Raw genomic sequence first — 27,141 nt, 5'->3', positions numbered from 1 at the left:
TCTACTCTCGAGTAAGCCTCGTGCTAGGAGTATTCTTTGCCGGCTGTATTCGTGTTCAGTGGAGAGAGCGCTAGTGTCGTGGTTTAACCCGCTGTGCTACGAAACCGGCGACCCGAGTTCGATTCTCGCTCACAGCCGACACCAGTAACAATTGTCTGAGCCGGTCCATGGCCTCCCCTAGGTCGACTCAGCCTTCAATGAGTACCTGGTGTGGTGTGTAAAACATGACCACTGGGGAGACAAAGGCAGCAGGGCGTGGTGGTGGCCATCCATCTCCCTCATGTGCAGTGCTGGCCTTCATAGGTGCTTGCGAACAGCACTTGCCCCACGACTCTTAAGACTACAGGCCTTTGTCGCTGTGTTGTCCTCGCAGTATAAATATTTAGTAAGTGCACAGGGCACACACTCTTAAGTCTGTACGTGTCCAGTATAGTGTTACAGCTTTAGTATAACGTAAGAGTGTGTTCTGTTACATACAGCTTGAATGTAAGTGGATAATGCACACAGTGTCAATGTTAAGTGTATGCTTTGTCCTCAATATCGGGCTCATTAATTTTTTTAAACGCTTTTTATTTAACTCACTCTGTCTGTTGTTGTCGTTGTTATGGTCGTTGTTGTTGTAGCCTCAAATCTTGTAACTCAATTTTAACCCACTTCCCAATGTGGTATCGACTGCAAACTTGGTATACTTATGTCATACTAAAAACAATACTATATTCTATCATAAAAAATTTAAAAACATATTTTAAAACATTATTTTTTTTATATGTTATGTTTCGGCTTGGGTCTAATTGTCCACGCTCAACTGACGTTGGCTGTAAATCACGGCATCTTACGTTATGGCAAGCTTCGGGGCCACTTCCTGGAGTCGTGGAGTTCTTCCATTACTAGTACGGTACATTTCATTAAAGCGTGTTTAAAAAAAAGTTTTTTTTAATATTACTTATTGGGGTGCAACTAGGAAGACCCTCATTTTTCCACTGTTGACCAGGACCCGGACTTATATCTCAGGCAGCACTCGGTCTATAATGAGAACTCTGCAGTTATTTTTGTTATTTACCGCTGAGACCACCGCTTTTCGTTTAGTCTGATATATCGTGTCGGGTCATCGTTTATGCAAATTGCATCTCTCATAGTCGCTGAGGAACCACAGACTGGCTGGAAGGAAGCCAGTTGGTGATCTGCCACCAACAATTGCCACGCTTTACAATCCTCTAGCTACAGTAAACCGTCACTATGCACGAGCTCTGGATTTGTGAGTTACGCATGCTTACGCGAGTTACTGAGTGTGTACTCGTTCCCTATTCGCGAGTTACTGAATGTGTACTCATTCCCTATTCGCGAGTTACTGAATGTGTACTCGTTCCCTATTCGCGAGTTACTGAATGTGTACTCATTCCCTATTCGCGAGTTACTGAATGTGTACTCATTCCCTATTCGCGAGTTACTGAATGTGTACTCATTCCCTATTCGCGAGCTACTGAATGTGTACTCATTCCCTATTCGTGAGTTACTGAATGTGTACTCATTCCCTATTCGCGAGTTACTGAATGTGTACTCATTCCCTATTCGCGAGCTACTAAATGTGTACTCATTCCCTATTCGCGAGTTACTGAATGTGTACTCATTCCCTATTCGCGAGTTACTGAATGTGTACTCATTCCCTATTCGCGAGCTACTGAATGTGTACTCGTTCCCTATTCGCGAGTTACTGAATGTGTACTCATTCCCTATTCGCGAGCTACTGAATGTGTACTCATTCCCTATTCGCGAGTTACTGAATGTGTACTCATTCCCTATTCGCGAGTTACTGAATGTGTACTCATTCCCTATTCGTGAGTTACTGAATGTGTACTCATTCCCTATTCGCGAGTTACTGAATGTGTACTCATTCCCTATTCGCGAGTTATTGAATGTGTACTCATTCCCTATTCGCGACCCGCCGGACTCGAGTACTCGCGAGTGAACGTCGTGCCAGGCCACCGGCACCGGGGAGGTTGCGTGCAGAACGTTGTGACATTGAAACTGTCTGCCACGAAGAGTAGGCGCGCCCCCTCGGCTGCCCGCTTTGTTCTCAGCCTGGCAGGAATCCCGCTCTGAACTCGCTGTTGTGCATTTTTACTTGATACCTACTTAGTGGACTCGCCGATACATTTTGGAAGAAACGAGTCGACTGCGAAGTCCATTCAAAGGAACGCGAATGCAGTCGGGGAAAGTGTTGCGGGCAGCGCTGCCCAGAGTGCTGGAATGATAACAGCTGTGCGGCGTTGTGATCAAACACCTGCTTCTCCCCCTGCATTCCTCATCATCTCCACCACCTACATAGTATTCAAATCATCATCAAAGGGGTAATAAAAAAGCACATTTTTTATAATTCGCATTCGCAAGCGTATTCAAGAACGTAAATCTTGCGGATATAAACGGTTTACTGTATATTAAAATGTTTTCAGCCAGTTAATGAGTCTTTATACATGCGGAAGGAAAATGCAGCACCCGAAGAAAACCCACGCATGTGAGGGAGCAGCACTTCATCCCATCATACAGAAGGGACAGATGACAGTCTGCACTTTGCTGTTCTACCTTCTCCTGGCGAGCCAGGGATACGGCTCCTCCTCGACACCCACGGGAAGAGAGTTTCACAACCCATCTGTGCTGTGATCCACCAACCCTCGCTGCTGCCAACACAGCGCGGCGTTACAGGCAGCAGCCACGTGCAGTAGCCACGATCTCTGCCCCCGTGGCGGTTCAATGCCGAGTCGACCTAGGGGACGGTCAGGACCGCTTCAGATAATCGCCATTGATGTTGACTGTGGCTGTAGAAATGTAGGCGGCTGGTGAGCTAACCGCTGCGCCACCGCTCCCCCCAGCTGACCGTCCCGCTCCCCCCCCCCCGTCCCACCGTGTGCAGGAATCCCGTATGGGCAGATCACGGTGGGCGTGCCCAAGGAGATCTTCGCCAACGAGCGGCGCGTGGCACTGACGCCGGCCGGCGTGCAGGCGCTCATCAAGCAGGGCTTCGGCGTCGTCGTGGAGACCGGCGCCGGGGAGGCGGCGCAGTTCTCCGACGCCGATTACCGCGCCGCCGGCGCCACCATCGCCGACAAGAAGGCCGCGTTCGGAGCCGACATTGTCCTCAAGGTCAGCATGCGGCAATGACTTCCCGTCTCGACTGGGGGTCACCAGCGGGTCAGGCTCGGCCATGGGTCCTGTCTCCCGCGAACGTGTGCATCGTTACGGGTGAACGGATGTGGTGGTCAAGCACAGCAGCAGCTTTGGTAGGGATTGGGGTGAGATCAAGCGTCATTGCCCTCAGGCCCGATTTGAAACTTGTGCAGTGTTATCTGCATCTGCAGCAATTGAGGAAATCGCCGATGGGTGGTTTTCAACCCATTAAAAAACAATTTCGTCTTTCCCAACTTTATTCCAGTTGTGCTCTTGGCATCCTGTACTAAGATAAAACGACCCATTCAGAAATCTCACACAGCCAATATAAACCCACTGAGAAACGTATCCACCCCAAGCTCGCACCACCGACTCACTCACCCACGCACCTTCTTGCTCGCTCGTCCCCTCACTCTCTTGCCCACTCACCCGCCCTTCCGCTCGCTCGCGTCCGCAGGTGCGGGCGCCGGTGGCGCTGGCAGAGGCGGGGCGGCACGAGGCGGAGCTGCTGCGCGAGGGCTCGACGCTCGTGAGCTTCGTGTACCCGGCGCAGAACCCCGAGCTGCTGAACCTGCTGGCGGGGCGACATGCTAGCGTGCTGGCCATGGACCAGGTGCCGCGTGTCACCATCGCCCAGGGATACGACGCGCTCAGCTCCATGGCCAACATCGCCGGGTGAGACGGGAGTGGTGGTGTCGTGGTCGGCGCTCGCAGTTTTTATGTTTTATGCTTTTATTCCAAATCAACGCGAGCCCGGTACAAAACGCCAATCGCAGAACGGAGGGGGAACAGAAACTCCGCGAACGGCAATTCGATTTCGGCGCAACAAGGGTCCCACCCAGGTGGGGACCACGTGTGGGGGCATGAAGATTTATATGGGTAGAAGAGAAGGGGTAAGGGGGAAGATAACTAACATACACTGAGGAAAGGAAAAGGAGAGGGGGAGAGAGGAATGGGTGGGGGGACCAGTGTGGGGGGCGCTTGCGGGTTGTTAAATGATAACCGGTAACCGTTTTCAGAATCGGTTCCCGATTGCGGTGGAGGCTGAGCAACGGATTCGTCGATTGTGCGGAAGTACAAGTTGTGTGGGGATGGTGCGGAGCGGGGCGGTGGAAGATTTAAGAAACTTGCAGCGTTGTTTCCACTCGCGTGCCGGGAGATGGAATGGAAGCAGTGACCTCTGGGTTGAAAGTCCAGCGCACTGATAAACCATTACACCTCTGTGGCAGCTGCCTTTGTTTATCAGTCAAAAACGTAAACTCGTTTTTTTTTGTATTGCTCCGCACATTTCTGTATGTGCAGCAAACCGGTAGTCACCGGTTTTTTCACTAGGATACCAGTTGTGCAAAGTAACAACCCTCGTGAGCGCACTCGCGCTATAAACCCGACGACCCGAGTTCAATTCCCGCTCTTGGCCAACATCAGTGACGAATATCCGAATTGGTCCTGGGCTTTCCCTAGTTCTACCCGGCCTAAATGAGTATACCCGGTGTGGTGTGTAGACATCACCAATGGGAGACAAAGGCGGCTGGGCATGGTGGTGGCCACAAGGCATCCTCCCTTGTATGCCATGTTAACCTTAATATGTGCTCGCTAACGAAACTTGCCCCCAAAATCTATTTCGCTAGAGGGAGGATCTTTGTCTTTGTGTGTGGGCATTGGTGTCACAGAGATTCGAGCACTACTGCGGTACAATCCCGAAAGCTTTGCGTTCGATTATTGTCGGGCAGTTGGCGCGCCGTAGTTTGTTGAGGTCAAGGTCGGCTACAGGTATCGATGTTTGTGTTGGTGTTCCGCGATGGAGAGATTGTACGCGGCGGGTGCGGTGAGGCTGGTTTACGTTAAACAGAGAGGGCTGCGTGCGGTTGGGTGCCTTCGCGTAGCATTCGGCTCATTCCTGCTCGCCACCCTTGACGGAGCATTTACGATACAAACGCAGGCGGCAGGGTGGCGCAGTCGAAACTCATCACAGCAACAAGCGCCCAAGTTCACTTCCCGACTTGAGAGCAGTTATGTGTGGAGTTTGTATGATCTCCCTCTGTTCTGCAGAGTAAGTGTGGAGTTTGTATGTTCTCCCCCTGTTCTGCAGTGTGTGTGTGTGGAGTTTGTATGATCTCCCCCTGTTCTACAGAGTGAGTGAGTGGAGTTTGTATGATCTCCCCATGTTCTGCAGTGTGTGTGTGTGGAGTTTGTATGATCTCCCCCTGTTCTACAGAGTGAGTGAGTGGAGTTTGTATGATCTCCCCATGTTCTGCAGTGTGTGTGTGTGGAGTTTGTATGATCTCCCCCTGTTCTACAGAGTGAGTGAGTGGAGTTTGTATGATCTCCCCATGTTCTGCAGTGTGTGTGTGTGGAGTTTGTATGATCTCCCCCTGTTCTACAGAGTGAGTGAGTGGAGTTTGTATGATCTCCCCATGTTCTGCAGAGTGTGTATGTGGAGTTTGTATGATCTCCCCATGTTCTGCAGAGTGTGTGTGTGGAGTTTGTATGATCTCCCCCTGTTCTACAGAGTGTGTGGAGTTTGTATGATCTCCCCCTGTTCTGCAGAGTGTGTGTGTGGAGTTTGTATGATCTCCCCCTGTTCTACAGAGTGAGTGAGTGGAGTTTGTATGATCTCCCCATGTTCTGCAGTGTGTGTGTGTGGAGTTTGTATGATCTCCCCCTGTTCTACAGAGTGAGTGAGTGGAGTTTGTATGATCTCCCCATGTTCTGCAGAGTGTGTGTGTGGAGTTTGTATGATCTCCCCATGTTCTGCAGAGTGTGTGTGTGGAGTTTGTATGATCTCCCCCTGTCTGCAGAGTGTGTGTGTGGAGTTTGTATGATCTCCCCCTGTCTGCAGAGTGTGTGTGTGGAGTTTGTATGATCTCCCCCTGTCTGCAGAGTGTGTGTGTGGAGTTTGTATGATCTCCCCATGTTCTGCAGAGTGAGTGTGTGGAGTTTGTATGATCTCCCCCTGTTCTGCAGAGTGGGTGAGTGGAGTTTGTATGATCTCCCCATGTTCTGCAGAGTGAGTGTGTGGAGTTTGTATGATCTCCCCCTGTCTGCAGAGTGTGTGTGTGTGGAGTTTGTATGATCTCCCCCTGTTCTGCAGAGTGAGTGTGTGGAGTTTGTATGATCTCCCCCTGTTCTGCAGAGTGGGTGAGTGGAGTTTGTATGATCTCCCCGTGTTCTACAGAGTGAGTGAGTGGAGTTTGTATGTTCTCCCCCTGTTCTACAGAGTGTGAGTGGAGTTTGTGTGTTCTCCCCCTGTTCTGCAGAGTGTGTGTGTGGAGTTTGTGTGTTCTCCCCCTGTTCTACAGAGTGTGTGTGTGGAGTTTGTACACTGCAAATTACTCAATTGGGACTGCACATAATTTCACCCCTAATGCAAAAACATGACAGGACCCTCTTCAAAAAGGGTCTTAAGACTCAGTCAGGCTTTTCTGCATAAACAAGCTTAAATAACAGTAATAAAAATACATTTGGATTTCCGTGACATTTGACTGCGATCACATCTGAAGATGCTGTAGAGAAACCGTGATCTCCAGTATAGCCTCACCGAGACCAGTAGCCTCATGCAGAGAGACATCAAAATCAAGTTGTCATCCTACCCGAGGCCGTTGATGTTACCGCACCATACGCATTTTACCCTCCTCCAGAAAGCGCAGCTGCTGCACAGTAGACACGCGGGGACCCCCATGATCCCCCCTGACAGTCTCATTCCACTATGTGGCCGTAGGTCTTCTCTCTCTCTCTGAGGCCTGGACATTGCTTCAAGCTGACTTGGATTGGTTGCAGTCCTTCCACGTGCATTGCCAAAGACGCCTTTTTGGCATCAGAAATGTCACCGTTGCGTCTGCGATTGGTCTCCTAGCGACTGGGAGCTTACTTCGAGGGAAATGGCTGTCACTTTTTGGACATGTTACCCCAACTTTATGTGCAAACTCCTGCAAAAATCTCACACTTCAGTTGGCGGTCGACGTTCGAAGTGGACTGTGACACTCAAAAGAACGTCGTCGCCCTCGTGGTCGCCCCCGTGAAGCGTGGGTCAAACAAACCACTCGAGACACCACCATGGCAGCAAGAGAAGTTTACACGAATGCTGCCGCAAGAGGTCACGCGTTTGACGCAACGGTCCTTCGCTGACTATGCGCGATGAATGAATGACTCCGATGTCTGGATTGGCAATCGGCGGCGCTCGCTAACCCTGCCACACATAACGATGTGTATTTACATAGCGTCTACACCCGAACCGTTTCCAGAGACGCTGGGCAGGAACAGTGCGGCGTGTTTATTTCATAAACAGAAAGGGGCGGAGGTGAAATGTAAGCTGCTGAGTCTGGATTGGGACAGAGTCTTGCCTGGGGCAGGGAGTCGACAGCACGCACGGCTGGGTAAAGGGAGTTCCAGGCCATGGGGGCAGCAGAGGAGTATGAGCAAACTCCCACTGACCAATCGTCTCCGCCTCCCCACCCCCAGGTACAAGGCTGTGGTTCTCGCTGCCAACAACTTTGGCCGATTCTTCACCGGGCAGATCACGGCCGCCGGGAAAGTACCACCCGCCAAGGTGGGTGCTCCCCGTGTGCACCTCCATACACAGCCTGCATACAAATACAAATATTCCCCGTATAACCTTAACAGACTGTTGGGGAAAGTGCTGTTACCGAGCACCTATGAAGGCCGGCACGGCACATGAGGTGGTCGGTGGCCAGCACCACTCCGGCTGCCTTTGTCTCCAAATGGCGATGTTTACACACTGCAACAAGTACTAATTTGAGGCCAAGTCGACCTAGGGGAGGCCTAGGACCGGTTCATATATTCGTCACGGATATTGGCAATGAGCAGGAATCGAATTGGGGTTGCTGGGTTTACAGCGCAGTACGCTAACCGCTTCACTATCACTCCCCACAAACTCGCCCACAAACGCTCCCACATACTCACCCACATAGTCACGTACGCACCCGCACGCATACCTTGTGTGCAGCGTGTCCTCGAATCACGTGGTCAGGTTGCCCTGTGCCCCGCGTATAACGGGGTCTTTGAGAAAAACCATTGGCGGGCTTGGTTGGGGGGGGTGGGGGGAAGATTGACATGGCACCCCCGAGGCTAAAAAAACAAAAAGGTGCCGTTGTGTGTGTGCACTCACAAGCGCATCTGCATGCACACACGCACACCTGCACGCGTTTCCTGCACGTGCGCCTGGCTTACATTGATGCATGCACGCTTCTGCCGCCATTTGGAACATTCTTCGTTCTGATATTAGGAAGCCGAATCATTTCTCTAGAACTGATTTTTGTCTAGTTTGTTGCCCCTACCCCAAACCTCCAATGAGCACGGTTGGCTACGTACAGTACGAAAGGAGTTCAACATACATACATACCGTGAACACGCAAGTTGTATACGAACCACACGTGCCCGTGTTTACCCCCCCCCCTCCCACCCCCGCGTGGTGCTGTCCCTCGCAGGTCCTTATCATCGGTGGCGGCGTGGCTGGCCTGGCTGCTGCCGGCGCCGCCAAGGCCATGGGTGCCATCGTGCGTGGCTTCGACACCCGGTGAGATTCCTCACCGCTCGCTTTCTTCCCCATCCCGGCTTCGCCGCGTGCGGACAGGGGGCGTGGTGTGTGTCTGTGTGTCACTGTCTTTGTGTGTGTGTCACTGTGTGGGGAACGGTAGTTAGCGGTTAGCGAGCTGCGGCATGAAGCCGGCGACCCGAGTCCGATTCCCGCTCGCGGCCAACGCCACTGACGATTATCTGAATGTGTGCTGGGCCTTTCCTAAATCTACTCAGCCTCAAATGAATATCCTGGTGCGGTGTGTAAACATTGCCGCTAAGGAGACAAAGGCGGCCGGGCTTTATAGGTGCTCGCTGATAGCATTTGCCCCAACAGTCTATGAAGGCTACACGGGGGATCTGTATCTTCGTACTGCTAGAGTGGAGGCACTGGAGCAGTTCAAGTCGCTGGGTGCCGAGCCGCTGGAGGTTGACGTGAAGGAGTCGGGCGACGGCGGTGGCGGCTACGCCAAGGTCATGTCCAAGGAGTTCATCGAGGCCGAGATGAAGCTGTTCGCCAAGCAGTGCAAGGACGTGGATATCGTCATCACGACTGCGCTCATCCCAGGTGCCCAATCACGCGACCAAAATAAAAATGTTTTATAATAATCTAAGCTGGACCCAAAGAATGACCAACATAGAGGTAAGAAGAAGGTTGCACATAGAATGCAGAGAAGGAAACTAGTACTCTTTGGACATATGTCGGATGGACAACAACAGGAACATTTAAATTAGGTTGTTCGGAAAAATAGAAGGAACTGGAAATAGAGGAAGACCTAACAGAGCATGGCTTGATGACAACATGAGAGATTGGTGCCAGCAACTACTTGAACATCTTGGCTCAAGACAGAGAGAGGAAAGTGGAAACCTATATGCCCATTGATCATGATCATGAATAACAATAAACATAATCTATTGCATTTGTATGGAGACTGCTTAATGCCTTGGGTGACTCAGTACCTTCAGGCAATATATGTACGATTATATTGCTGCTGTGGTCGTAGTCACGAAGCCCCCCCCCGCTCCCCCCCCCCACCACCCAAACCAGCCCCAGTCCAGAGGGAGGGGTGCAGCCATCCCCAGCTTACAGCCCTGAGCCAATTGTAAGAAATTCCACATTCACATGGCCGGGTGGCGAAGCCTATCCATGTGAAAAATAAATCCCCGTCTGCAGAGCACGTGATGGTCCGTTGCCCGAAACGTTGCTGATTATATTATTTGTTAAAAGTGTTTTAAGGCCGCAGTGTTGTTGGTGAACGTGTTGAGTGTTTTTGCTAGTTGTGCTTGTGCACCACTGCCAATGCAGCATCACCAATTAGTTTGTTTAATTTTGACCTTTACAACGTTATTATTGAGGGGGGCGGGCTTCTAAACCTCGGGCTGCCGCCGTGCGCCCGTCCCGTTGTCGTGTCGGCAGGCAAGAAGGCCCCCGTGCTGATCACGCGCGACATGATCGAGTCGATGAAACACGGCTCCGTCGTCGTCGATCTGGCGGCCGAGGCTGGCGGCAACATCGAGACGATAACGCCGGGAGAGCTCACCGTCTACAAGGTGACGCGCTGGGGGGGACGCGTGGCGACGTGTGGGGACACGCACGGGGATGTGGGGACACGCACGGGGATGTGGGGACACGCACGGGGACACGCGTGACGTGTGGGGACACGCATGGGATGGGGGACAGGGATGAGCTGGGGGATGGGCTTGGGACACGCTAGGGACACACTGGGGGATACATGGCGACGTATGGGGACAGGGGCGCACAAGGACGTGGGCGGATACGCGACTCGGTGTATATCGCGGACTTAAGAACTCAATTGGAATCGGCGAATCAATGCGTCCTCGCGTACCCAACCCTTGACCCCACGACCTTCTGCCTTGACCCCCACCCCCCCACCACAGGGCGTGACCCACATCGGCTACACGGACCTGCCGAGCCGCATGGCGACGCAGGCGAGCAACCTCTACTCCAACAACATCATCAAGCTGCTGCGCGGCATCAGCCCCGACAAGGAGTTCTTCCACTACAACCTGACGGACGACTTCGACCACGGCACGCTCGACCACATCGTGCGAGGCACGGTCGTCATGCAGGCAAGTCGCCATCCCGCTCACCGCTACGAGTTGCCCGCCACCACGGCCGCCACCACCACCACGTGGCGATCGAGCGCACGCGTTCCACCGTCCGCTGCTCACCGCTCAACCACTCGCACTCCACCACCACCCGCACGCGACGCCCGTCTCTCCACCACCTGTGCTTCACCCCTCACTCCCACGTGCCTGTACGCCACTTTTACTCTCACCACCTGGGCTCCACCGTTCTCCCTCTCCCCCGCAAGCAGGGCCCCCCCTTGCGCCTCGTGTTTGCATTGTCGCATTGGTGATCTCGTCTGCACAATTCAAGGGATTGCGCACTGTGCTATCGACTCGGCCATCCAGGTTCAACAGTTCCGGGCCACAGTTTCAAATTGATCAAGGCCAGGTTGCCTAAAACTTGGAAACGAAAAAACAGCTAGCTGCCAGTTTTTGTTATTAAATTAATTGAAAACTTACTTCGACAAACGCATATAGGAAGGTGTTACATTCTATTCCATTCTTGCGTATGGCAGCAATATGTTGAGGAGCTAGATGCCAATGTCGAGGTCTGCTGCTGGCCACAACGAGAGGGCTTCAGCAGAGAGAGAGTTTGTGTCGTTTTGCTTTTCCTCCTCCGTTGAAGGAGCGCAGACTGCAGTGTCCCATAGCCAATGCGTACGCATGATTTTACATAATCTTACTGTAAACCTCAGTCTCATGTCCCCTGGTGGTCTTCCGTTGCCTGTGTTTCTCCGCCCTCTCAATTCTCCGTGTCTCCCTGTTCCCCCGTTGTCTCCCCGCCCCGTGTGTCCCGCACAGGACGGGAAAGCGAAGTTCCCGGCTCCGAAGCCGCGGACGGCCCCCGTGGTCTCCGCGCCCGTGAAGCGCAAGACGGTGGCCGAGCTGCAGGCCGAGAAGGACGCGCTCACGACCCCGTTCCAGCGCACGCTCTCGTCGGCTGGCGTCTTCACAGGCGGTGAGCCGCACGGGATCACCGCACCCGAACCCTGACGAAGCCAACCGCAACGTATCCGCCGCACTGCAGCTGTAGACACTGCAGTGCAGTCATAATCGTTGCGCATCCACAGCACGGCATAGCCACCTCAACACAGCGTTGCCGCCACAGAATAATCACCGCCTCTCCACGCTCACACCATTGCAGAGCCGCCACAACATAACCATGACCACACTTCACACTTCACAGTTGTTTGAAATGCAACTACGCCCATAGTCACACCACCCCCCCACCCCAACCGCTGGCACACCTATCTCCCCTGCACTATACGATCATACAACACACCCACACTACACCCACACCAAATCTAGATTGAAAACGAATTTGTTTAAAACTGCTTTTCGTGTTTAGTTTGTTGTCCATCCCCCACACCTCCGTTTGGCTCGGTTGGTCATATACGGCGCGAAATAAGTTTCTACATATATCAATCCACCACATTACACCCACGCTGCACCTAGCACCACAACTACCCCCACACCTACTCCTCACTCCATTAATATCCTCACACCCTACACCACCTCCAGCACGCCTACCGCAGGAACGACCCTCGCACCTATTCACCTGCTCCGCTATACACTCGCACGCCACAGCGCCCGCCACACCTCGCGCCCACTCCACACTACTTCACACGCCACCACGCCCACCGCCCCCGACCCCTCGCGGAGTCCCCCACGCTGAGTGTGCCTGAACGGTCTCTAGGTATGGGCAGCATTGTGGGCCTGGGCCTGCTGGCGCCCAACGCCGCCTTCAGCCAGATGGTGACGACGTTCGGGCTGGCCGGCATCGTGGGCTACCACACGGTGTGGGGCGTCACCCCCGCCCTGCACTCGCCGCTCATGTCCGTCACCAACGCCATCTCCGGTGAGTGGCGGCACCACCGTCCCCCCGCGCGCCCAGACCACGACACCTTCCTCTCCCGGCCGTCTGGCCAGTGCACGGGGTCGCCCGCCAGGCCCCCGTGATCCGACCCTGATCCCAACCCTAACCCCCCCACCCCTAACCTAAACCTGGCCCTGATGAGCCTAATCCTAACCTGACTGATCCGAACCTGACCATAATCCTAACCTGACTTTCCTTAACCTGACCTTTCCTTAATCTAACCGTGACCCTAATGCTAAACCTGACCCTAAGCTGACCCTAACCAGGAGAACGGTGTACTCTTCAGGCAGTATGTGAGGTCGTGGAGAGTGCAGTACCTATCCTTGTGCCCCCCTTCCCCCACTTGTGCCCCCCTACCCCCCCCTTCCCCCCCGTTGTGTGCAGGCTTGACGGCCGTGGGGGGTCTGATGCTGATGGGTGGGGGGCTCCTGCCAAGCGGGACCCCTCAGACGCTAGCGCTGCTCGCAGCCTTCATCTCCTCCATCAACATCGCCGGTACCGTGATGACATCAACATGGCACGGACACCACCCTCTATCAACGTCGCCGGCACAACGTCGCACCACGTCACGCAACGTCATCACCTCCCACCGCCGCCATCACATCAACATTGTACAGTCGTCACCTCCCATCACCGCCCACGATCAACGTTTTGGAAAGGCGTCAGGGTTTCTAACGCACGTGGTATATCTCGCTCACCTGTTACATCAGCCATTTATCCACTGCTGGATAAAGGCTTCCCCACACCGTCGCAATTTCTCCCGGCTCCACTGTCACTCCCGTCCATACCACTCCTGCGCACGAACTGATCCGATTGCTCCATCTCCGCGGTGGTCATCCTCTGGGACGTGCTCTCTCCTTTTGCTGCCACTCCATCGCCAGCCTTGTCCATCACCAGCCTATTGTCGCGTCCAGCGGCACGTCCAGCCCAAGGGCACTTACTTTCTTACTTGGCAATGTGACGTTTCTTATCTTATTATTTCTCATATTGTATTCCCTAAAGCAGTTGTTGAGCACAGGTCCATAGGCGCATACAAACGGCGCGATCAAAGTTGTAAGAGATAAGAGTTATAAACGTGTTTATTTAAATAGCGCAAGATTCATCTTGTGAGAGCTTTGCTGGTGGGGGGGGGAGACGATGATGGGAGAGGGAATTCCAGAGTGGAGCAGTGCGAGAGAAAAAGCAGAAAGAGAGAAGTGAGCTGACTTGCTGTGGTGGCGAGTGGGTGGGTTGGCGAGTGGGCTGTATTGGTGAATGAGAGCGGTGGATTGGTGAGTGGGTGGGTGCGTGTGGGCTGTATTGGTGAATGAGAGCGGTGGATTGGTGAGTGGGGGTGGGTGGGTGAATGCGAGTGAGTTGCTGTGACCTGCAGTGTAGTGGCTGCCGTTGAGACAAAACGACGAGGGAAGTTCACGGGAACTGGAACTAGGCCTCGGCAAGGTAAAGTAATTTACCTTTTTTACCGGGTAAAAGGGTAAAGGTAAAGGGTAAAGGTGTTGACCATGCCAAGGAGGAAGGTAATGGGTAGGGTAAAGGTAGCGCGGAAGAATTACCCGGTAAATACCTTGTGTTTACCGCTTGCTAAAAGCTCCGTGGCGCAGTCCGTGGCCTCCATTTTTTATTGGAATCATCGAGAGTATTCTATATGAATAAAGCCCTCTACCTAGCATTTACCTGTGTAGTACCCCAGTAATTACCCTGTAATCGGGTGATTTATATGGGGTAAGGGTTAAAGGTAGGGTACAGGTAGGCCCGTTGCTTTTGACCGTTTACCTTAACTTGCTAAAGGGTAAAAGGTAAGGGTAGAGTGATTGTATTGTGGTCAGGTAAAAGGTAGGGTAAAGGTAGGCTCGTTGTTTTGACCTTACCTTGCCGAGGCCTAACTGGAACCGTGGTAGTGGTGCGATGAGAGCGATTACGCAAATTAAAATCTCCCTCCCCCCAAATCCACTACCCCCCATGCAGGCGGCTTCCTTGTTACGCAGAGGATGCTGGACATGTTCAAGCGTCCGACAGACCCCCCTGAGCACAACTACCTCTACCTGCTGCCCGCTGCCACCATGGTTGGGGGCTACGCGGCCGCCCTGCACGGCGGGTACCACATCGAGCAGGTGTGACGCGCCCCAGCGTCCGTCCGTCCGTCCGTGTGTGCGCGTCTGCCTGCCTGTGTGTGTGTGCGATTAACTGAACTGGTCCTAAGGCTTCCCTAGGTCGACTCAGCCTCAAATGAGTACTTAGTGCGTTGTGTAAAAACATCGCCACTAGGGAGACAAAGGCAGCCGGGTGTGATATTGGCCACCCACCCCCTCATGTGCCGTGTCGGCCTTCCTAGGTGTCCGCTAACAGCACTTGCCCCAACAGTCTGCAAAGGCTATACGGTGGATCTTTGTGCTCGTATGCTGTGCCGGCCTTCATAGGTGCTCCTCACTAACAGCACTTGCCCCAAAAGTCTGTTGGGGCTATACATGGGATCTTTGTATGGGTGTGATTTAATTTGTGCTTTAAATCCAACACTTCAGGTGACCTTGAAGTGCACATAGCCTGGCACAAGCGCCGTGGTGACGTCACCACCACTTAGTGGCAAATGACGGTTGTTGTTGTATGGGTGTGGGTGGCCACCTTCATAGGTGCTCGCTAACAGCACTTTCCCCAACAGTCTGTTAAGGCTATACAGGGGATCTTTGTCTTTGTGGCCACCTAGTGTAGCGGTCAGCATGTTGCTCTACGAACCTGGCGACCCGAGTTCGATTCCCCACTCACGGCGCCAACACCAGTGACAATTATCAAAACCGGTCCTGGGCCTCCCCTAGGTCGACTCAGCCTCAAATACGTATCTGGTGTGATGCGTAAGAGGCCGTGTTGCTGACTGTTTGTGTGTGCGTGTGTGTTTTTCTGTTCGCTCACCCCCCCAGATGATGTTCTTGGGCTCGGGCCTGTGCTGCGTGGGAGCGCTCGCGGGGCTGTCGACGCAGCGCACGTCGCGCCTGGGCAACACGCTGGGCATGATCGGCGTCGCCAGCGGCATCGCTGCCACGCTCGGCTACCTGCACCCCTCGCCTGAGCTGCTGGCGCAGATGTCGGGCGCGATGGCGCTCGGAGGCACCGCCGGTGAGCCGGCGCGCGCGTCACCGCGTCTCCCCGCAACGCGGCTCACTTCGGTGGCGCGCCGTAGTCCGCCGTCTCCACCCCGCCCCTCCCCCACCCCCCGCTAACAGCTGTACACCACACCGGGGCGGGTGAGTGGGGACTCATCCTCGTGCGCTCGTCGTGGATCTCAAGTTGTAAGATGCCACCAGTCGCATCGTCGTGTCAACGCTCGGTGGTGACGGCGGTGGTGCCACCTTCCCGCGCAACTGCGCCATAGCTGGAATCGGCCGATTGGAGCGACGACCACGTTAACGTGACTTTGGTTGTGAGCGCACGGATGGCATTGTCAGTTGTACTGTACAAGTCTCAGTCAACACCCTAGATACGCTTGCAAACAAGATTTTTTATTAAAAAATGTTTAACTCGCTACACTCGAGAACCCAGTTTAATCACGGGTGTCGATATTCTGATTGAACCCCAGATCTCAGCGGCATTCTCACTTTTATTTGCATCCTAACCGGTCCCATAATTTTGTGTCTCTTTCTTTCCCCTCTTCCCTCCTTTTCACCCCCCTCTTCATCCCCCACAATCTCACTCCCTCACCCGTCCCTGCGTGGTGCCTCCCCACTCCCGATTCCACTCTCACCTCTCTCTTCTGGCTTACCGTCTCATCCCTCCCACTTTCTCACCTCCTCTTCCTCCTCTCCGCGGAAACCCCCAGGCCTGACCATCGCCAAGCGCATCCAGATCTCGGACCTGCCGCAGCTGGTGGCTGCGTTCCACAGCCTGGTGGGGCTGGCGGCGATGCTGACGTGCGTGGCGGAGTACATGATCGAGTACCCGCACCTCGCCACCGACCCGGCCGCCGGCCTCATCAAGTCCGTCGCCTACCTGGGCACCTACATCGGTGGCGTCACCTTCAGCGGCTCGCTCGTGGCGTACGGCAAGCTCCAGGGTGCGTCCCCGTGCCGCGAAACTCCTGCCCGATCGCCCGCTTGCTCGGTCCCCAACTGACCCGAGTTCACGCACGGACGGCGGGTGCGCTTTAGAGCCACGTGAAGTGTAGGGAGGCTCGCCTGTCAGGAGGGTCATGGGACAGGTCCGTGACGTGCACCCATCTATAACAACAGCAACAACCGCCATTCGCCACTAAGTACCGGTGACGTCACCACGGCGCTTGTGCCAGGCTATGTGTACATGTATGTATACGCATGTGCGCACATACAAGTGCGGTTGAGTCTGGAAATGTTCCTTCAAGAAAGAATTTGCAATCGAATCGGCTTGTGTGTGCGTGTATGTATGTGTGCGTATGTACGGATCTCATGGGGACGAGCCCATTCCCTGGCTTGGCCAGAAGAAGGCAGTACAGCAAGAATGTGGACTCGACCTCTTCGGTCCATATGGGATGGAGTGTGTATCCCCTTCGCATTTGTGGGTTTTCACATGGTGCTGCAGTTTTCTTTCACATGTAAACGCTCATTAATTGGCTGATAACACCTCAATTTAGAGCACCTCAGAGGTTTAGTAAATGTTGGCACCGGCTCACTTCTTGGCTGCCTGGCCCACTCGTCTGTGGTTCTTCCTCGTACCTTCGTCACTGCAGCGGCGGTGCAGCCTTCAAAGTGAACTTTGTTGTTATTGTTGTTTGTGTTTGCACATGCCAGGCGTGCTGAACTCGGCCCCGCTGCTGCTGCCTGGCCGGCACGTCCTCAACGCCACGCTGATGGCGGCGAGCGTGGGCACCCTGGTGCCCTTCATGCTGGACCCCAGCTACGCCACGGGCCTCACCTGCCTGGGCACCGTGTCCGCCCTCTCCGCCGTCATGGTGGGCGCCGGCCGCTCCCCTTCATGTCACTGCCGCCCCCCCTCCCCGCCGCCTCCACCCACCACCCTTACCCTCCACACGTTAGCCCTGCGCCAACCAAGTTGATCAGTCCGTCGGAATACTTTATTAATAGATTTTAGCGCAGCCATAAACTCAACTTTTTATTTCAGCACATAAGGCCCACTGAGCTATATATCTCTTTTGCAGAAGCAACTTTGCCAAAAATGATAGCTCAGCAAAGTGGCTTATCATGTGGACATTTATAGCAGCCAAATACTCTAAAACACATGTTTATAAATGTGGAGGTAAAAACCGGAGGACCCGGAGAAAAATCCACACGACCATGGGGAGAGAGACACGCAAACTCCAAATATACAGGCATCAGGGTCGGGATCGAACCCACGACCTATATACCAGGCAAAGTAGTTAACATCCCGCCACTGTGGCGCCCTAATAACGTACATGTGTCACGCGCACAGGGGCCCGTTCGCTCCACAGGCACTGTAAACCACAAGACAAGTGGGAAAACAGCCAGAGGCTGCACTCCCAACACACAGGCAGACAGACGCACACACTGTGTCGCATCACCGGTTCTGTCTTTAGATTCGCGGTCGGTGAGGACAACACCGTTGAACTGACATTGCACGAATATCACACGTAGGCTTCTACAGCCACCGCTATATTCGTAACTGCCTCCTTTTGGGTGAAATCATGGCGTAGTGGACAATGGCAGTATCTAAACTTATATTTGGAGTTTACGCATGTCTCTCCCCGAGGTCGCGTAGATTTTTCTCCGCGTCCTCTGGTTTTTCCCTCCACATTTAGAATCAACATCACTCGTTTAGAGTATTTGGCTGCTATAAATTTCTACGTGATAAGCCATTTCGATGAGATATCATTTGTGGGCAGGTCGCTTCTGAAAAAAGCTATGTAACTTAGTGGGCCTTACCTGGACAAAATAAAAATAGTTTTAGTAACCCTCCACCACCCAACAGAGCCAAGCGGATCGAGTTGTCACGCCGTGGGCAGGTGTGCCCAATGTGTCTTGGGCATCTCAACAAACATTCCTCCGTTTTTGCAGAAAAACCCAAACTGGTTTGGGGCGTTGTTGCGCTACAAACCCGGCGACCCCTGTCCCGATTCCCGCACGTAATCGGTTTCCATTGGCGAATGTTGGAGCCGGTCCTGTGCCCTCGACTAGGTCGACTCGGCCTCAAATGACTACCTGGTACAGTGTGTGAATATGAGCACCCCCCCTCAGCCGTGCCAGTCTTAATCGGTGCTGGAAAAGAGTTCCTACTCCAACAATCTGTTAAAGGCTACGCGGAGAGGACGGATCTTTGTCTTTACCTATTCATGAGCGAGTGTGGGCGAATGAACTGCCTATTTATTAATCTATGTGTTCCGTATGAATAGAAGTGTGGTGTATTTATGAACGCAGTTCTCCATGCAGTATTCATTGTGCTTGTGGCTGTTGTGTATTTATGAATGTGGAGTCGAGTGAAATTTCCCAGTATCCTACTCCTCAGCCTGTTGTGTATTTACGAACCCATGATGTATTTATGACTATTACTTTGGTTGTATTGTGTATTTATAAATGTGTTTTGCGCTTATTTTTCAATCATGAGATCGTAACTCTGGCTTGGCATTCGTGAACACAACGTTCAATGCGTGTTATTTATGTGTCAGTTGTGGTATCCTGTGCACGCTGTGTTCTCGAATTAAACTTTATGTTTAGATATTTGAGGAACGGGGCATCGCGTGTTCCGTTGACGCATCATGTCCAGTCGACGTTCTAGCAACGGAGTGGATTCTAGATCGAAAACTAATTTCTTTAGAACTGCCTTTTGTATTTAGTTTGTTGTCCTTCCCAGCACCTCCGATTAGCACAGTTGGCTATGAAAGAGGTTCAACATACATACGTCGTACATAGATTAAGTGCAGAACTTGATTCCGATTGCACCCCCACCCCCTTCACATTACCGCTGACCCTTTGCCCCCTGACCTTGCCGCCCCCCCCCCACCTCACCCCGCGCACAGGGCGTGACCTTGACAGCCGCCATCGGCGGGGCGGACATGCCGGTGGTGATCACGGTGCTCAACTCGTACTCGGGCTGGGCTCTATGCGCCGAGGGCTTCCTCCTCAGCAACAACCTCCTCACCATCGTCGGGGCGCTCATCGGCTCCTCGGGCGCCATCCTCTCCTACATCATGTGTGTGGTGAGCAGCCCCCGCTCGCCCGCTCGCCTGTTCCGCCCCCTCGCTCGTTTCCCCGCTCGCCCACCCTTGACAATTCACGACGGACACCCAAACTGGATCTTTTCTCGCGATCTCCGCCGGTTCCCGTGGCCATCTCCCGCGATGCCACTTCCCGTGCGGCGACGCGGCGGCGGTACGAGCTCCCTGCGCGCACCGCTCGGCGTGACGTAGACGTCGCCGTTGCCGGGGGTAACGTGTGCCCCCCGCACTCCGCCCCCCCCCCCCCGCCGCCCCGGCCCAGGCGATGAACCGCTCGCTGGCGAACGTGATCTTGGGCGGGTTCGGAACGTCGGCGACAGCGGGCGGGAAGCCGATGGAGATCACTGGCGTCCACACGGAGGTGAACCTCGAGCAGGCCGTGGACCTCATCAAGGAGGCCAACAACATCATCATCACGCCCGGTACGAGGCCTCTCCGCCGCCCGCGCGTGTCTCGGTGCGGCACGTGGAGGCTGTCACTGGGAGGCTGCTGTGTGTGTGCGTGTGTGATCCCCATTGCAAGGAGCGGTAGCCCGCTACAATAGCGGGTATTGTAGCGGGTTAGCACGGTGCACTACAAACCTGGCGACCCGGGTTCGATTCCTGCTCACAGTCGACACCAGTGATGATTATCTGAACTGGTCTTGCGCCTCCCCTAGGTCGACTCAGCCTTAAATTAGTACCTGGTACGGTGTGTAAAAACATCGGCACTAGGGAGACAAAGGTGGCCCGGTGTGGTGTCGGCCACCCACCCCCTCGAGTGCCGTTCTGGCGTTCATAGGTGCTCGCTAACAGCACTTGCCCCAACAGTCTGTTAAGGTTTTAGGGGCGTCTTTGTTTGATCTTTCAATAATTGGCCCTTGACGCCAGCACACAATGGCCTAATCGTGTCGAACGATGTTAGGGCATCCTTAACATCCACTTTCAATATAACGAGGGTGGCCTGCCGGCTTGGAACCGCGAACCTCTGCAACAAGCGGGGAACGCGCTTCCGTTGGGCAACGTCACCGCCCCATGATGCTGATGAGGATGGTGGTGGTGATGTTGATGTCTGTTGCTCGTGTGCCCGTGCAGGCTATGGCCTGTGCGCTGCTAAGGCGCAGTACCCGATCGCCGACCTCGTGAAGATGCTAAAGGATAGCGGAAAGAACGTCCGGTAAGAGGCTCACGCGCTCGCCCGCCCACTCGCTCACCCAATCATCTGCTCGCCCACTTGCCCGTTGGCCCACCCAACACGACGTGACGCTCCGTGACACCGTGATATACCGCGACTTGTCTCACCGTGACACCGCCGTGTAACTCTGCGCTGTTCCGCCAGGTTTGGCATCCACCCGGTGGCGGGCCGCATGCCCGGACAGCTCAACGTGCTGCTGGCCGAGGCCGGCGTCCCCTACGACATGGTGCTCGAGATGGACGAGATCAACGACGACTTCCCACGTACGCGCACACTTGTACACACAACAACAACCATTCGCCACTAAGTGGCGGTGACGTCACCATGACACTTGTGCCAGGCGATGTGTACGAGGTCACGGGGCAGACCCAGGTGCCACAGGTCGACGAACTGAGATGACTGGCTGATGCACCACCTGTGCCCCCTACTGTGCCAACTTGCTGTGCTTTAGCCACCCGGCGCTCCGCTCGGTGTTGTGAGTGTCGCTCCTCCGAACTCTGTTGTTGTTGGAGGGCGACTGCCTCCAACTGCCCAGTAACGTCCTTCACGAGCCTCCTCCACAGAGGCCGATCTTGACACCGCTGGTACCAGTCATCGGCAAGTCCACTCAGCTCCACATCCTCCTGTACCACATCACTCCATCCCTTCTCTAGCCCGTGCCGCGCCCGTTTTGCCCCCTCGATCCGGCCGAACAAAAGCTGTTTGGGCATGCGGTGATTGGGCATGCGGGCTACATGTCCCAGCCAATGCAGCCTTTCCTGCCGGAGGAGCTCACCGATGGGACTTTGTCCAGGTCTTTTGCGGATTTGTGAGCTCCTCACACAATGTTTCTAACCGGTGGAGATGTTCCATTAGGGGGGTCCACGTTTCGTGTACACACACACACGTAACAACACACGCGTAACAAAACACGTACACACACGTGCATACACAAACGCACACACGCGCATCCACACACGTACACGCACGCACTTACACAGACGCATACACACGTGTGCACACAAAGACAAATATCCCCTGTATAGCCTTAACAGAATGTTGGGGCAAGTGCTGTTAGTGAGCACCTCTGAAGGCCGGCATGGCACACGAGGGGGTGGGTGGCCAACACCACGCCCGGTCGCTTTTGTCTCCCAAGTGGTGATGTTTACACATCGCATCAGGTACTCATTTGAGGCTGAGTCGACCTGGAAGAGGCCCGGGACCAGTTCAGATAATCGTCACTGGTGTTGGCCGTGAGCGGGAATCGAACTCGGGTCGCCGGGTTCATAGCGCAGCGCGCTAACCGCTACACTATCGCTCCCCACCACTACAGAACACACACGCATACACACACCTGCGTGTACACACACACGTGTACACACACGTACACGGGTACACGACACCCCCTTTCACATGCCGTGCCGGCCTGAACGAGTGCTCGCTAACAGCGGTCTTCACTAACGCGCAGACACGGACCTGGTGCTGGTGATCGGCGCCAACGACACCGTCAACTCGGCGGCGCAGGAGGACCCCAACTCCATCATCGCCGGCATGCCGGTGCTGGAGGTGTGGAAAGCCAAGCAGGTACGGTAACCGCACGGCCCGCAGCCCCCCTCCACTGCGTCACCACCACCACCAACTGCTGGATGAAGGTGTCACCAAGCTGGTCGTTGCCACCACATCGTGTCACCACCCCAACCACCCAATACCGACACTTAGCACAGCATCGCCTACACATGTATGCATGAATACTGAACGTTTAGAGCGAGTGCCTCGGCCAATATTTATGGTACGTGGAACTTCTTTCGCACCGTACGTAGCCAACCGCGCTAATCGCAGGTGCGGGGGAAGAACAACAAACACAAAAAGCATCTCGAATTAAATTGGTTTTGAATCCATCAAGAGCATCAACGCTGACATGGCCATCAATGATGCAACACCGGACCCCGTTTCTGGGTTGGGGTGCAGTCTTTGGTTTTGTTTAACCAAGGGGGCAGAGAACAGGCAAAGTCTCAGTCAGTGATTTGGATCACCAAAATCACCAAAATTGGAGCGTAAAAGCACGTCCACAGCGATGAAGCAGGGCAAAAGCAACCGCATTGCATTAAAAACACATCTATAGCCATGCACAAACACAAATCGGTGTTAAATAAAATGTCCTGTTACAAAGGTTGGCTCGGACAAATTACTTCATAAATCCGTTCATAGTTCAATGTAATAAAAGTTACAGACACGTGATACTACCATAAACACGAGCACCCTCCGTCACTACCGGCACAAAAGACTCCGCCGCCAACACAGTCGCCACGACCCGTCGCCACGCCGGTCCTCGCCGCTGCGCCATCGACGCTCACCCCAACGGCCGCCCTTCCCTGATCGCGCGCATCCTTGCACGGGCGTGTGCAGGTGATCGTGATGAAGCGGTCGCTGGGTGTCGGCTACGCCGCCGTGGACAACCCCATCTTCTACAAACCCAACACCTCCATGCTGCTGGGCGACGCCAAGAAGACGTGCGACGCTCTGCAGTCGCGCGTGCGCGACGCCATCTCCTCCTGAGCAGCCCCTCCGCCGCTACCACCATCCCCCCCACCCCCCAACTCGTGCCACCCGCCCCCCAATCACCCTCCTCCCCCTTCTTCTCCCCCCTCGGAGAGCGGGCCCGGCCTCACCGGGCCACCCGGACCTCGGTCGACACTTCACCCGCGTTAAGACCATGTGCTCACGGTGGTTAACGTGGTCACGTGTTTGCTTGGCGGACGGGCATCTTGAGCGTCGCATCGCGGTCCCTTTCCCCTTGTAAGGCGAGGAAGCGGGGGGGAGGGGGGTTGTGGGCAGGGTGAGGCTATCGCGCCGTAGATCGTTCTCGATGCCGGGTGCGGTGGCGCCGGGATTTTCCACCGATAAACTCGAATTGTGTTCACGCCCCCAACTGTGCACCCTCCCACGCACCCCACCCCCCACCCCCTCGCGCACACCCCACCCTGCCCCCCGTCAGGTTCTGTCCACCAGGCAGACAGAGTCAGGCTGCCGGGTGAACTTGTGCCAAAATTGACTGTCCAGCATTCATTTCCCGTGCCGCGCTCTCGGGCGTCGAGGCAGGGCCCGGCGTCGCCGCGGCTGCTGCCCGTCGCTCGACCGACCCAGCTCCGGTTTCTACCGCAGCGAGCGGAAACACGAACACGATTGTGTTTATTGCGGTTGTTGTTGTTACCGTTTCTTTTATTGTGATTGTAGCCGACGTACCGTGCCGTTCATTTGAGCTCTTGAGCGTTTCCCCGATGGGGTTTGCACATTGGGAGGGGCACCTCTATTAGGGGCCTTCCTGGCTCACTGATGGGCCTTCCTGGCTCACCAATGGGCCTTCCTGGCTCACCAAGGACTCTCGGCCTCGTCGTCGGCAGCTCGGTTTTTCAAGCCTCTCGGCCGCCTCGTTAAGGAACAGGTGGAAGGGGTGGAGGGAGGGGTGAGGTGTTGATAATGAGCAGCTCCGCACAACTTTTTCTGACCACGGTCACCCTCGAGGAGGCGTTTTATTTATTTCAATCGCGACGATGCACGTCCTTAGGCGTACGTCGGGCACACTCACCGGAATAAGCGTGGCTTGTCCAGCAATCCAGCAGCAGTGGATTGAACATGGCTGCTGGTGGCAGAGGCGGCGGTGGCGGCAGCAGTAAACACAGAGACCAATAAAAACCCACAGTGCCTAGGGGAAGCAGTGTGCATGCGGGTCCCGAACCAGCAGGAACTCTTCCTTTTTTATTTTAAAGTTCTCAAAACCGTTTTAAATATCAGCGTCGCCACCGCCGTCGCCCGCGTGGTTTTTAACCGGATCCGTTGTTTTGTAAACGCATCTCGTGGCCTAACGCCGTGGGCCCCGCGCCGCTGCCTTGCCAGCGCCAACCCTCCCTCCCCACCCGCGTCGTCTCCGCGTGGTTTTTAGTCGACGGCCAACGCAGACCCTCGCTCGGAGATCCCTGCACGGTCACCGGTGCCACCGGTCCTTTGCCGTCTGTGGTTTTTTTGTTGGTTGGAGCGGGGGGGGAGTTGTCTCGTGGGCCGCCCCCCCGTGTAGGGGTCCCGGCGGTGGTGGTGGCGGTGGGGAGGGTCTTCGGTGTCCAACTTTGCCGATGTGTGCCGAAGATGAACCTGGCTTCTCGCTCTGCCCCCTTTCGCGTCTCCCGACACGAGGCCAGGCCGGGGTCAGGGGTTGTGGCTGTGGACCCTGGCTCGGAGTCGAACCCCAGGTCAACCCGACGTGAGGCTAGTCTGGGTTATTGCTATAAAGTATCATTCGCCCTCGGTCAAATTTGACCGATGTTAACGTGGGTCTGATTCGACTTGCAACTATAAACAGCCCCGGTGCTAACTCTCCTGTCAATGTGACCCCACCCAACACTCGGATAGACCTGGCCAGGGCTTCAACCAGCCCTGTTCCCGGTGCTAACCGTGACACATCCCAATGCTGCATTAATCAGGATCAGGGCTACAACCAGCCCTCTTCCCAGCATACCCGGGGCTAAACCAGCTTAAGGTTTTGAAAAACCCTTTTCCTGATGCTAACCCCCCCCCCCCCCCTCTTACCAAAACTCAGTCCAACACGAGTTAAACTGTGTCGTGGCTATGACCGAGTTTTAGCCCCGACTAAAGCGAGGCTAAACCAGCTTAGAGTGAATGACCCCATTCCTAGCCTGAACCCTGACTGCTGGGCTCACACGAGGCCGGGCGGGGCTAGAGCCATGCCCTAGCCCAGCCGCGGACCCTGAACCCAGCCTGGCTCCCGTGCGCCAGTTTCTGGGGTTGAGGCGGCGTAGCCTCAGGCGAGCTCGAGATTCCAGATTGACCCTCGCGCCGGACCCGTCCGTCTCCAGGCCCTGCTGCTGCTGCGTTAACGAGGTTCACGTTTTGTGATCGCAACTTGAATAAAAACGATCGCGCACGGGCCCTGTCGCGTGGCTGCCTGGGTGCGAGTGGTGGTGATAGTGGTGGTGATAGTGGTGGTGATAGTGGTGGGTGAGAGTGGTGGGTGGTAGTGGTGGGTGGTGGTGGTGATAGTGGTGGGTGGGAGTGGTGGGCGGTAGTGGTGGGTGAGAGTGGTGAGTGGTAGTGGTGGGTTGTGATGATAGTGGTGGGTGGTAGTGGTGGGCGGTAGTGGTGGGTGGTCGTAGTGGGTGGTAGTGGTGGGTGGGAGTGATGCGTGTGAGTGGTGGGTGGTAGTGGTGGTGATAGTGGTGGGTGGTAGTGGTGGTGATAGTGGTGGGTGGTAGTGGTGGTGATCGTGGTGGGTGAGAGTGGTAGTGGTTGGTGGTAGTGGTGGGTGCGAGTAGTGGGTGGTCGAGGTGGGTGCGATGGAGTGAGAGAGCTCGCAGTTGTAGTTCGTGGTGGCTCTGCGTTGAGGCTACGAACTCCGCCCCGGGTTTGACGAAGTGATTGACAGCACGAGGATGTGGATTCATTGAGAAATTGGAATGCAGTGGCAGTGGCTTCAGTGCGTTCTCACATAGACACCCATAGAGCGCCATTGCCTCGCACAGAGACCCGTAGACTCGCAGGGAAACCTATAGACTGGCATAGCATCGCATAGAAAGCCATCAAATCACCGAGACCCGAAGACTCGCATTTAACCCGTCGACTTGTCATGCAACTCGGGAATTGGCGCCAACATGGGAGGCAGGGTGGGAGACCCAGGATCGCTCGTCCTGTTAACGCCGAGTTGTATGTACCTTGAGCTTCTTTCGCACCGTACGTGTTAATCGGAGGTGCGGGGTAGGGCAACAAAACTAAAATATACAAAAATCAGCTCTAAATAAATGAGTGTTCGACCGAAGCTGTGATTGTGCGGACGCCGCATTGGCTGCGAGTTTCAACGGCCGTGGGTGGAGTAGCCAGCCGGGGCGTCGTGGTATCGACCACCTCTGCACCCGGACGACGACTCACCTGGGCGTACTGGGCGACCCGACACAAGAGAGAGAGAGGTTTAACCACGGCAGTGCCGGCGCTGATCCGCGCCAATGCGCTTAGCCGCGCGCCCCCAGACCCCGCGAGCACGCGGCACGAATTCCGACGGGGATCACGGCGCGCGAGCTCGGCCACGCGGTGAAGACTCGCGGCGCGAACACCCGCGGCGGTCGGGGGCACGCCACGCACGTCGGGGTGACGCCTCGCGAACATTGAAGTTCCC

At 55.0% G+C, this 27,141-nt stretch overlaps 1 protein-coding gene across 2 annotated transcripts in view; it reads left to right on the top strand.

Annotated features, from left to right (window-relative positions):
* NNT (nicotinamide nucleotide transhydrogenase) overlaps nt 1-25,899 on the top strand; it is a 32,306-nt gene extending 6,407 nt beyond the window's left edge. For both annotated transcript variants that reach the window (XM_078861990.1, XM_078861988.1), the window contains exons 3-22: nt 2,909-3,138; nt 3,620-3,837; nt 7,621-7,708; nt 8,607-8,695; nt 9,075-9,262; nt 10,112-10,245; nt 10,594-10,785; nt 11,587-11,743; nt 12,482-12,643; nt 13,046-13,156; nt 14,627-14,772; nt 15,574-15,769; nt 16,470-16,703; nt 17,413-17,573; nt 19,614-19,793; nt 20,074-20,233; nt 20,885-20,966; nt 21,129-21,247; nt 22,432-22,547; nt 23,370-25,899. In XM_078861990.1, the coding sequence (XP_078718116.1) occupies nt 2,909-3,138; nt 3,620-3,837; nt 7,621-7,708; nt 8,607-8,695; nt 9,075-9,262; nt 10,112-10,245; nt 10,594-10,785; nt 11,587-11,743; nt 12,482-12,643; nt 13,046-13,156; nt 14,627-14,772; nt 15,574-15,769; nt 16,470-16,703; nt 17,413-17,573; nt 19,614-19,793; nt 20,074-20,233; nt 20,885-20,966; nt 21,129-21,247; nt 22,432-22,547; nt 23,370-23,519 (3,113 nt within the window). In that variant the 3' untranslated portion in view covers nt 23,520-25,899. The remainder of the gene's footprint in view (nt 1-2,908; nt 3,139-3,619; nt 3,838-7,620; nt 7,709-8,606; nt 8,696-9,074; nt 9,263-10,111; nt 10,246-10,593; nt 10,786-11,586; nt 11,744-12,481; nt 12,644-13,045; nt 13,157-14,626; nt 14,773-15,573; nt 15,770-16,469; nt 16,704-17,412; nt 17,574-19,613; nt 19,794-20,073; nt 20,234-20,884; nt 20,967-21,128; nt 21,248-22,431; nt 22,548-23,369) is intronic.
* The last annotated feature ends 1,242 nt before the right edge of the window (nt 25,900-27,141 follow it).

This window comes from Lampetra fluviatilis, chromosome 13, assembly GCF_964198595.1.
Source record: "Lampetra fluviatilis chromosome 13, kcLamFluv1.1, whole genome shotgun sequence".
Lineage (NCBI taxonomy): Eukaryota > Metazoa > Chordata > Hyperoartia > Petromyzontiformes > Petromyzontidae > Lampetra > Lampetra fluviatilis.
The sequence above is the reverse complement of the archived record's forward strand: the minus strand, read 5'-3'. Positions and strand labels throughout refer to the sequence as shown.